The 11,573-nt window shown below is 40.5% G+C and overlaps 1 protein-coding gene across 1 annotated transcript; it reads left to right on the forward strand.

Moving 5' to 3' along the window:
* The first annotated feature begins 1,386 nt into the window (after nt 1-1,386).
* On the forward strand, nt 1,387-11,285 carry LOC139124067 (homeobox protein abdominal-A homolog). Its single transcript, XM_070690198.1, has 2 exons — nt 1,387-2,696; nt 9,300-11,285. Exons 1-2 carry the CDS (start codon nt 2,282-2,284, stop codon nt 9,689-9,691), a joined length of 807 nt encoding a protein of 268 aa, XP_070546299.1. The 5' UTR covers nt 1,387-2,281; the 3' UTR covers nt 9,692-11,285.
* The last annotated feature ends 288 nt before the right edge of the window (nt 11,286-11,573 follow it).

Raw genomic sequence — 11,573 nt, forward strand, 5'->3', positions numbered from 1 at the left:
CCGACAACTCTGGGTGTATTTTTAGTACAGTAAAGTAACATTTCATTTGGCACAGTAACGTTTGGACGGGTACGACCAACTTTGACACTAGAGAGATTTTAGCGCGTTAATTGGGTAGATCCTTCTAATCGGGACTTATTACCAGACCCTGGTTGAAAAACACAAGTAGCAAGCCACAGCGATTAAAACAGATCCCTCGTTAAGGATAAGACAAATCTCACACTTGTTCTGTCTGCGAAGTCGTTAAATCTTACGGCCGGCTGGTCCATTCTTATGGTTAATAGTAAAGGAAGTTGCCATTGTCCTTGCTATTGTAGAAGTCTTGTCACCGACCACGCTAAAACAATACCACGCTAAAACAATCACAAATTTCCATTTGAACCGAGTTGTCATGTACGCCGACTTCAGGGAACGGTAGGTAGCCCTTGTAGCGGATGGTTTACATTGGTGTACAAGGCGACTTGGGAAGGCGACAACGGATGTATACAGCACAACAACCAGATTAAAGTTTTGCGTCTTCCCGCCAATACAACAAAGAAACTTCAAATGCGCATGTAATATTGGCCGTCACCCTTATTTTGTTTCCTCTTGTCAGCGTAATCACGGTGAGTTGGTGCGGTTAAAACACACCTCATTCCAACCAGCCCCCACTCCCGCCCCCAAGTTCCCCATCCTGTTGACAATAAACTTCAAGAGCACAACCCCCGACTTTCGAATTCACGACTGTTTGTGAATATTTCGACGTCGACGTCACCTTGGTATGCGAGACACAATATTATACCTGAAACAATAAGACGGGATTAATACAGACTTACTGCTAAGAACCGTCTACTTAAAGTCGTATATGCAACTATATTGTTCGTCCAACTCGGTGTACTCCTTTTTTCGAAGCAATCAAACATCTTGTAAGCCGTGCAAGCGGGAACTCATCAAAAAACCGCCGGGGTAAAGTTTCAAATCCCCTCGGAGATATTAAATGAGAACAGCTACACAAGACCAAATCTTTTCGGACGGTTTTTTCGGAGCACTGGAACGAGAGCGCACAGTCGTCTAGAAAGCAACGGCAGAAAAGAAATGCCGTCAGGGTTTTAGCGCCATTTGAAGATCGCTTTCTGAAATTTCTACTTCAATTTGCTTTGTTGAGCTTAATCATGAATATGGCAGTTCATAAAACTGCATTTCAATTCATTGCCAATGAAAAAAGAAGCTGGTCTTTTGTTGGGCGTTTTCTAGGTCGGGATTCCTGGGGCGCGCTCTGAAGGTGCTGCCGTTCAGAACGAGAAATTTCAATGTCGAAAACCCAGTGTCTGCTAACTCTAATGTGACAAGTGATTGCGTATTTAATTAGCATAAAACCTCGATTTCATGGCGTTAATTTAATTTTATATCTGCCACGGAAGTAGCTAATCAGCGCCGGTTAACGTCGGATTTTTCGCATACCGCTGCGTCTGTTATGATCTGATATTTGGCAAAAATCGATTCAATGAAATCATTGGTTATTCGGTCGAATTCCAATGGTTGGAAAGTTGGAATTTGGGAAAAGCAAGCCGTCTAAAAGTGCCGTGTTAAGATCCCAGTGTCTCGTAAACTTTGTACTCCTAAACACGTCGTGAATGGCTCAGATTCATCGTCAAGGATGTGAGAAAACTACCAGACGAGATAGCTGCTACTTGCTAATCGCAGTCAGGAATCCCGCAGACGACAATTTTGGCTAAGAATGGGCAAATCTGTTACAATTTCAGGCCTGATTTTGACATGAACGGTCGGCGTTCACGACTCCTTTGCTCGCGGGTGAATAGCTAGAGGATTCATAAACATACGGGCATTTTCAACCATAACCAATAACATCCATTTTTACGTTTCGCCGCTGCGGCCCGGCTATCTGCATATTTATCACATCAAACCCATCGCCGCGAGAAATTCTCTTCAAAAATGACCCTTAAAGCATTTGCGTTTAATCTCATCGCGGTAAAAAACAAATAACGGCGCAACCGTCAGAAGGGAGAACATTCCAGTTTATGACGACCAAGAAATGACTAGTCGAGTTTTATTACACAGATTCACGGGCCGCTTGAGCTGTTTCCTTTGGCAAGATTAAGGCGCAATAAAGATAATAAAAGGGTCCCTAGACAATCTGTGATGAAACTACAAACGCATGCCGGCATTTCTCTTACTACAATAACACAAGCGATCTTAATAACAGGGGTACTGTCTTGGTCGCGACTTCATATACGTTTCCTTCAGGAGTTTATCGCACGGCTACGGTGGAGAAAACTTCGCTATGCAGTGGGGTTCGGGAAAAGATTGGTCGGTCACAGCGGCTAATACGGACACTCTCGCTCAGTGTTTTACAGCCCGGCCATCAGCGATGACGAGCATGTTTAATCGGAGTGACAACGGCGGTTTAATGAGTTCACAGAGTGGCTCGGATCAGCATACATCTTTCCACTGCCGGTACCCTTACTACAACAACTTGGACGCGGCAGCCGTTTCGGCAGCCACGGGAGGACACAACGAAGAGATGTCTACCTGGACCCCGTTAGACTTCGCCCAGTCGCGGCAGTTTGCTAATAGCTTCAATCACCACCACCACCCGGCAATGCTGAACACCTCTCCGACCGCGGCACAGCAGCAGTATATGTCATCCACCGGTTATCAACTTCAACACAATCCAGGCTACCCAATGAACATGACTGGTAAGCAACACAAATCCACCAAATTTGTCGTCTGCGAACCAATGTTCGCAAGTTTTAAACACTATATCGTCTGCGCGCGAACAATCACAAAATTATGATTATCCGTGGAGAATTTATTACCCATGGGTTCGCTTTCAAATGTCGCTTACATCTTCCTCAATGTAAATAAATCTAAAAATACACATTCAACATACGAACATGTCCGCGACAACTGAAATTTGTAGTTTTATGACTTTTTAAAAATATGCCGCAGAGTAGTAAATAGTGGATTTCTTTCATATCAGGGCAATGGCGGATAGCGGGCTATCTAATTAATTTTTAGACCATCAGGTGCCACGGAGGAACAAGTTCAAAGGCCGTGAGACACCTGCCCTCAGGGCGGTAAAAGAGTGCATCGCACAATAAAATTTGACGAAAATAATGAATCTTCAAATCGTTTATAATAACCTACAGCTCTACCGATGGGAAATGCAATCGCTCGACAGAAACCAGTTTCATTGGTGTGCTTGGCGGGCTGGGTTGAGCGCTGCTCTTTATCGAAAAAAGCGAGCGAGAACTTTTCTCTCACATAGTTAGTATGAATGCGTATTTATAAAAAAAAAAACGGGAGATTTTTAAAGATTCAACGGGACATGTCAAAGATATGACTGAGTATGACAACTATTTATTAGTCAAAAGCTGGTGGTGCTAAAATTTGACCTGCCACAAATTGTCGTCTGCAGATTTCGTGTGAGCCTGCAACGATACAGCATGAGCACCCTGCAGGTGTTCTGTTCTCGACCGAGATTCATAGGCAGAGTGGCTGCTTGCCGTACAAGCGGAACGGCCACGTGTACGTGTTAAAATATGTCAGCATGCTGCTGCTAAGACACCACATGGCCAGAAATTTCTTTAGCGGTTGAGACTGTTCGTGCCTTCAGTATGAAAGGACGGTGCGTCATAATTCTCACACGAGATATTCTAAAGCGACTGTGATTCTGTGTGACAAGAGTGGCGCAGCGGAAGCTATTTACCAACCGCCTGTCGCAGGGAGCTATTCTCATTAAACAACTTAGAAGTGCTCCAAAATCACAAGTTACTGTGATGCATACCAGATATGCTTTCTTTCCGGCAAACTTGCATCGTACCGGATCTCTCTCAGTAATTAGACAGAAGTACACCGGACGATGTTATTCACTTGCGTACGAACAACGACAAGATCACACGCTCTTTACGTTTGAACGCGTTTGTTCCTTCAATAAACACGCAGGCGCTTTGGTTTTCCACTGACAAAAATCTGTTATTTTCTCCTCTCGCCCAAAGAAAAGACGCTAAATAAGTTCTCGTGGACACCAAGTCGTGATACTGTGAGCAACAACGCCAGTTTGTTTTTCGAAATCGCACGTTGTCACAACCGCGTCTAACTCTGTTTTCAAAAACGGTTTGTAAACAATTTCGGTATTCAATTCTTCCTGAAAGTGTCTTGACTCTTTTCTTCAGAAGTGAAGCACTTCAGGTACCCACCGTTCCCTAAGGAAACTGAAAAAAGGAACGGACAAGACGGTAGACTATAGAACAGCTCGCCCGATATTCGTTTCAAGAGCACGGCAGTGTTAAACGATCTTCTCATAGAGACTGGCTGAATGCAAAGTTTGTCCAACTAAGCAACCATTTTTTGTGTTCTTCATTCATCGTGTTCGTTAACACATTATTTGCCTGTCAATAAAAGCAAAACATTATTTTTTTAGTTTGAGAGGAATAGTTTGAGATAATGAAGATGGCGCTGAAAATCACTGTGGTACCAAATGCATTGACGGGTTCTGGGTTTTGGGCGTGGTGCGCTGTTGTTATTGAAGACACCCGTGCTAAGTCCTATAGGCTGTAGTATCACAAAATCAGGCAACGCAAAACACTTAATAACAAAACTTGAATGTTTCTTTAAATTCTCACAAAGATTTACACCATCTGTGATTCCTTTCGGCCGCGAACGACCTAAAATCATGACATTCGGAGATCTTAGACAGCGGGAAGTGATTTGTCACCACGCATCGGTGGAACAGAAGAAAAGGCGAAGGGCTTACACATACTGGATAAATGGGCTGTTTTCAAGGAATAATAAATTTACAAGACGTCAGGATTGTGTAATTTGGGGACAATCAAAACGACAGAGAATAGCTTTAGGAGCGAGGGTTTTACAAACTTCGTAAATTTTTCAATTTTGGAAGAAGCCATCAACATCAGAGAGATAGCCTGCCGCATGACATCGCCTGATACGCCCTGACATCGCATCAGTATATTCAGTTATTAGTAGGCCCAAAATGATCCTAAATTCACCCAAACGACACATTGATAAATTTTACTGTGTTTTAATCCCTGAAAGTGTAGATATTAGAAGACAGTGATGACTATTTCCGTTAATTTTAGCAGCAGTTTCGCATGGAGTTTATTGGCGCATTAACACTGTAGTTAGAACCACCTTAACCCTTAGCCTGTCGCATTTCCAGCCGCTTCAAACAGCCTATCTACCTATTTAACGGTTATCATGTTTAATATGAATGCCTTATTACGGCTTTCTCTGTACTCTTGCTCAATGGTCCAGATAAGATATAATGCATTAATGGAGAACGAAATTTGCTGGTAGAGAAAAACTGCCTACCCTTGCGTGTCAAGAATGGAGCTCCACTTTGGCGGGAACACGCTATCTCCAGTTTTTCTCAGAACTGAAAAAAAAATTGAGATGGGAATTGTATACTCGCTAAATGGACACTGTTCTGATAATTATGAAGAGAATGAAAGACGTCGTCATGTGGAAGAGATTCCTCTGTGAAATATGCGAAAATGAGGTTTTGTGATTTGCCGACTGACCTGATGAAAAAGATTAAGGAAGGCACGTCATATTCAAATCGTTTGCAATCATGATACCGTACATAGTATAAATCAGCTGTTTCGCTTGTAGATATGGCATTCAAGAGTCGTTCTTTTCATAAATTTTCAACAAATTCAAAGAAAGAAAACAGCAAACTTTTAAAAAGTCGCACACAGTGAACTTAATCGCATACTAGGATACATGACAGTTATCCAGCACACGTAAATTGCCTTCCGACTTCCGCAGAGCGGATATTGTGAAGTCAACACCGCGCGTTTCGAAAAGTTTTCAAACATTGCTTCATTTTTAAACTTTCACTGAGTTCCCTCTTTTATTTAATTTCAACGGTCGACAAATATCAACTTAAAATCTCCCAACGTATATCAGCTTTTTTGGCGCGACAGTATCCGATGGACGTGAAGAAAGTGACCCGCCTAGACTAACCACCGGTATAAGTCAAAGTGCTTCCCACATTTTCGTTTCCTGACCTCAACGCTTCATATGCGAAGTTTTATAAACTTTACTTATATCTTGGTTATTATGAATGAAAATTACAGGATTAAGTGCACGGTAAACTCAGTTTAAACACAGTAGCATTTATGAACTATGCCCCGGCACAAAGCGTCCCAACACCGATGTCCGCTACACAGGAAGCGCGTCAGCGAACGATGACCCTTCATATAAGAATGCGAATGATTTTTCTAATGTAAAATACCGCCAATTTTGCCATTTTCTCGTCATAGTGTGCGTAATCGAGCCTATCATAACCTGTTGCTGGAGGTTTGAACTCAAATACCCATATAAATCGCTATTTACACAGAGATTCTATTGTAATATTGTCAAACGATACACAACATCGAGGTCGTATCTCATAGACACGCGTCGACAATCAATCATGCCCGGGCTTAGCTGACGAAAATTTTTCGCGCCTTCAAAACAATATCATCAGTTTCCTTAATTTTTGCCCCAGACTAAGTTGTTTGAACATATTTCCAATGCTAAGATATTTTTCGCCGATAGATAGTCTCAAGAAAGGTTTTAAGTACCGTGAAAATATATTCAAGATGAAGAGTCTCGGAACAATAGTCTGTATTGCCGTCCGATTGTCATAATAAGGGTTGTTAATTTCACATCCATTCAGGCGTTCCTAAATTTATTAATTTTGACATTTTACGATCCAGTGAACACTTCTGCGGCACTTACTTTGAGTTCTGAAATCAAAATAGCTATCGTGAAGTAGACACCGACAAAGTTCTGCTTGTTCACAGCGGCTACAAGTAGATTTTCCCGCTCACTTTTGTAAACTTCTCGATGGTGTGTCCAGACCAGAGTGCACCGCAACATGACATATCATTCTGTAATTTACTCACAAGGAGTGTATAATTACAATGCACGAAACAGCATGTCAACTTAAATCATACAAAATACCATTAAGTGAAGTATTTATTCAATCCAATTAACGCCGACAATTGTCAAATAATTTTCGTTTAATTAAAACCGGAAAGTTCAATAAAGTGTTAGGATAGCGCATTGTTGTTTTAAACCTAACTATTTAACTATCAGGGTCTTTTAAAACTTTAAAGATTCTGTTGTGGACAAAAAGTCGGTTCTATAGCTATGACACCTCACGCTCCAATCCTTGGTTATACGTCAAGATTCCTCGACCCCGCAATATGTAAGTTAAAGATGGCCCTGAAAAAAATTTACCATACGTAAACTTTTCGACAATCAATCATTCGCGCCGACGACCCAACATGCTGGTACAAAATTTTCAATTTTTTTTCTTGGTATACAGTTGATTTATGCGTTACTGCTTTAATTACGGTTAAGCCGGTAATCACAACCCATTATACCTTTTCCCAGAAACACGCCAGCACATCGCACACTCCGCTATTCTCGTGCCAGGCCGATGATTTGTAGAGAGTATTTGTGAAAAATCATGGTCTGTGATTTATGCCTTGTTGCTCGTATCTAGCTCGGTTCAAGCTTCCTCCCTGCCCCTGATTTTTTTGTGTGTGAGCACTCATTCACTTCCGTCATTCAGTCGTGATAATGAAGCGATCTAGTCCACTCAACCAGAAAACACAACTACCAATACAATGTTATATGATTTTGTGATTCAAAATAGTTCATTAGTTTATGATAATTTTAAAAGCAGTTTTCATGTCTCAAAGAATATATGGAGAAAGTAAACTTATGCAAAAATTAAAAAGCAACAATATTCTCTCTCTCTCTCTCTCTCTCTCTCTCTCTCTCTCTCTCTCTCTCTCTCTCTCTCTCTCTCTCTCTCTCTCTCTCTCTCTCTCACACACACACACACACACACAAACACATACACGTAGCACCGTCTGTTTATGGAAACTTACCAGGGGAATATTTCGACAATTTGATGGACATATAATGGTTCACCATAACATGGCGTTTCTTTCCTTTTTCGTGCTGACTTTGAGCTCAACTTACTTAGATATTATGACTTCTCTCAGCAGTCTCCTGCTCAGTTATGTTTTAATTTCCGGCAGTTTTGGAAGAAATAAGTTTTATAAGAGGGGACACAGAGCGCGGAGATCATGTTTAAAGTAGCATTTAAATATGCGAGATTAATACCATAGTCTGTTTTTCAAGCACTCTTAATATCTTTCACAAAATTCCAAACGTGCAAAATGGCACAAAGGATACAATGTAGGTGACGAGAGAGAGGACGACAGAGAAATGCAGACAGACAGACAGACAGACAGACAGACAGACTATCAGCTCGGACTGAAACAGAGAGAGAGAGAGACAAACTCAGCCAAGCACTGAGAGGGGAGGGGAAAGTTTAAAATGCCGTAAATCATCAATCCGACCATCCTATTTTTAATTCGCCCAGAAAAATATTTGAATACGAAGCAAATTAACAAGACAAAAAGACACAATTGAAACAAATTTGGCGTTCTCAGATGGCGATATGTATGTATGTGTATATGTATGTATGTGTGTATGTATGTATGTGTGTGTATGTATGTATGTATGTATGTATGTATGTATGTATCTATCTATCTATCTATCTATCTATCTATCTATCTATCTATCTATCTATCTATCTATCTATCTATCTATCTATCTATCTATCTATCTATCTCTATCTAGTATCTATCAGTCTATCTATGTATCTACCTCCATGTGTACATTTATTTATCTATATGTATGTATCTATGTATCTACGTATGAATGGATGAATTTATCTATAAAATGTACGGATTCATGGATGGATGATGTATGTGTATGTTCATGTGCTCGTACATGAATCTATCTGAAGATAGATAGATAGATAGATAGATAGATAGATAGATAGATAGATAGATAGATAGATAGATTGATTGAGAGAGGTATGTAGGTATGTAGGTATGTAGGTAGGAAGTTAGACAGATATCATATCTTAGATATCAACATACATAGTGGTGGGATACTATAAGTAATGTTTTTTATCTGTGTAGGTAAGATTACTCTTCTGTACAAGTATATTAGTATTAATAATTCTAAAATGCCACTTTTTAAAGTATTTGTTGTTTGTATGTTTCCATAAACTATTGGATGAATTACAGTCAATCAAAATCGAAATGTTTTCTATCGGAAAAAAATTGTATATACTAATACTTCCGAGAGTATGAAAATTTGTATAATTTGGGTTACATTTTGAATATTTAGGATTTCTGGTGGTTAATACTTGAGAAAGTCTTTATGTAAGTAAAGTCTAAATTATAACGGTTTTGCGTTTCCAGGACCCCCGAGCTGCGGCTGGCTAACAACATTCACGACCACGCCGCGACGGACGAAGAGGCGACCGTACTCCAAGCTGCAGATTTTCGAACTTGAAAAAGAGTTCCAGCAGAATATGTACCTGACGCGCGACAGACGAACGCGGCTAGCCCAGACGCTGAACTTGACGGAACGGCAGGTGAAAATCTGGTTCCAGAACCGGCGCATGAAACTTAAGAAAATGACAGAGCGGGAACACAGTGAACAGGAAGTCCTGCACCAACAACAGCAACAACAGCAGCAGCAACAGTCGCAATCGCAGGGACAAAGTCAGCAGCAACATTCTGCGACAACCCAGCAGACTACAACATCACCACGACAACAAACGCAGACGACACAAACTGTCGTTGCCTAAAAGGTACGGGAGCAAAACGAAAATAATGGCAGAAAGAACGATTCCAGAAGAAAAGAATTTTTTTGGATATAACTCTCCTGCTGCAGAGTTATAAAGGAACTGCAGATGAACTGAACATTAAATGGTTTATGTTGTCGGCAAGAGAGTTTCTGTGATTTAACACTTAAAACGTGTCAGCGTGAATCGCAAGAAAATGGAAAGAAGAAAATCATGGATACAAATTTGGTCTCTACAACCGAACGCTGTGTTTTTAAAAAGCAGGGATATGCCTAGTTTTCTATATTTCCGTTTGAAGTTCGGTGTGACAACAAACTCTCGGAATGCTTTGTCACTATGGCAACTGCTGACAGCAAGTGACAAAGTATCAATGGGTCACGTGTGAAGCGTCGCCAATCTACATTCTTCATATCTTGACTGTGACGCGAAAACGATGACCAGACATTTTGAACAAAGATTTTTTGTGACGGCAATTGTAACAGTGGTCGTTAAGCGTAGGCAGACAATTATTAGTGATATTATACTGTACACAGGAGTACTACAAATTTTATTTTTGTAGAAAATCTGGTGTGGAATAGTTATTGTTGTTGGAATTTTTATAGGTCTTGTTTACTGGTCTGGTCGCTCCTTGGAATTAAGTTGTGTCTTTATCGACCGATATCTAGAATAGATCTTTAAAAAAGTACATATTTTCACTTGCTGTGAAATGAAAAATCCATACTTTGTGAGGGACTCCTTCGAAGACGGGAGCATACGAACAAGAGTTTTGTGTTCATTTGTAGATGAAAGGTGACATTAAATTTTGCCGACATTGGAGACCGTGCTTGCTAGAATTATTTCCCGCCAAGTCCTTTTTAGAAAAACCGTCATTGTTTCACCGAAATTCCTCAGGACTTTCCGCAACTTTTTGTTCAGCAAAACGAAATTTTTCATTCAGTTTATTTAGGCAGAAAATAAACCTTAAAAACAGACCGTGACCACAACTTTTGCGGATACTTTTTTGAGGTAGGACTTGGCGGGAAAGTCGAGCAGACGATATCTACTTCGAGTCCTGCCAAAGCACTACCGTACTTAGACACAAATCGTTTACAACGATAGAATTCTTCCACCATGTCACGTTTTTATTGTACATGTAGAGTACATGCAAGTTATTGATTTAGTTTCCCGCTCGAAATATGTGCAGTTTCCTTTGTTAATTTTACAGAATTTTTAACGGAACGCATGTATTTTTCTGCGTCTACCATCGACTGAGATTCAGCGTGAGCGATACAATCAACCATACTTCACTTATAATGTCATTTCGAAATCTATCTTAAAGAGAATTGTTCTCAAAAATCATGTGTTTGAATGATGAAAGTTTGTATCACAGATTCTGAAGACCGACACCAGTGAATGAAGACAAAATGTCGTTCTCTCTAACTGGAAAGACTGCCTCACCCGGCGCACGATTATTTTCCCGCTTTTTTGGTTGCACTTTTGTCACAACCGATGGACGCTGTCCTGTCTGACACTCGCTATTTTCTCTACACGAGCATGGGAATCTGTCCATTTCATTTTAAGAAGAATTATCAATAAACGAAATTTGTACGGAAAAGTTTAAAGATCTCGTGTGTGGTTTGTGAGTCTGAGTTGGGTACGAGCAATCAAACGTGGTTACTTTGTTTATTGGATATCATAAAAACCGCGAAATGTAAACTGGAAACCTACAACAGGAATTAACAATGTCTGCTAACAAGACATGTATTCTTCTCTGAGAGATAAAACGCTTTCATGTCGCCTGTCATAAAATTCAGTGTCCAGTAAAATTTTCCGACAATTTTACGCCGGCTGACCAGACCGCATTTCTTGTGGCTGTATCGACCACCTCATCTGGTATAGGCTGCCT

Source organism: Ptychodera flava, assembly GCF_041260155.1.
Source record: "Ptychodera flava strain L36383 chromosome 23 unlocalized genomic scaffold, AS_Pfla_20210202 Scaffold_23__1_contigs__length_28996876_pilon, whole genome shotgun sequence".
NCBI lineage: Eukaryota > Metazoa > Hemichordata > Enteropneusta > Ptychoderidae > Ptychodera > Ptychodera flava.

Bases quoted from the DNA above. Each gene is read 5' to 3' on its own strand.
- LOC139124067 (XM_070690198.1), top strand. From the start codon at position 2,282: ATGCAGTGGGGTTCGGGAAAAGATTGGTCGGTCACAGCGGCTAATACG. The intron at 2,697-9,299 runs GTAAGCAACACA...TTGCGTTTCCAG, and splicing joins CTACCCAATGAACATGACTG to GACCCCCGAGCTGCGGCTGG.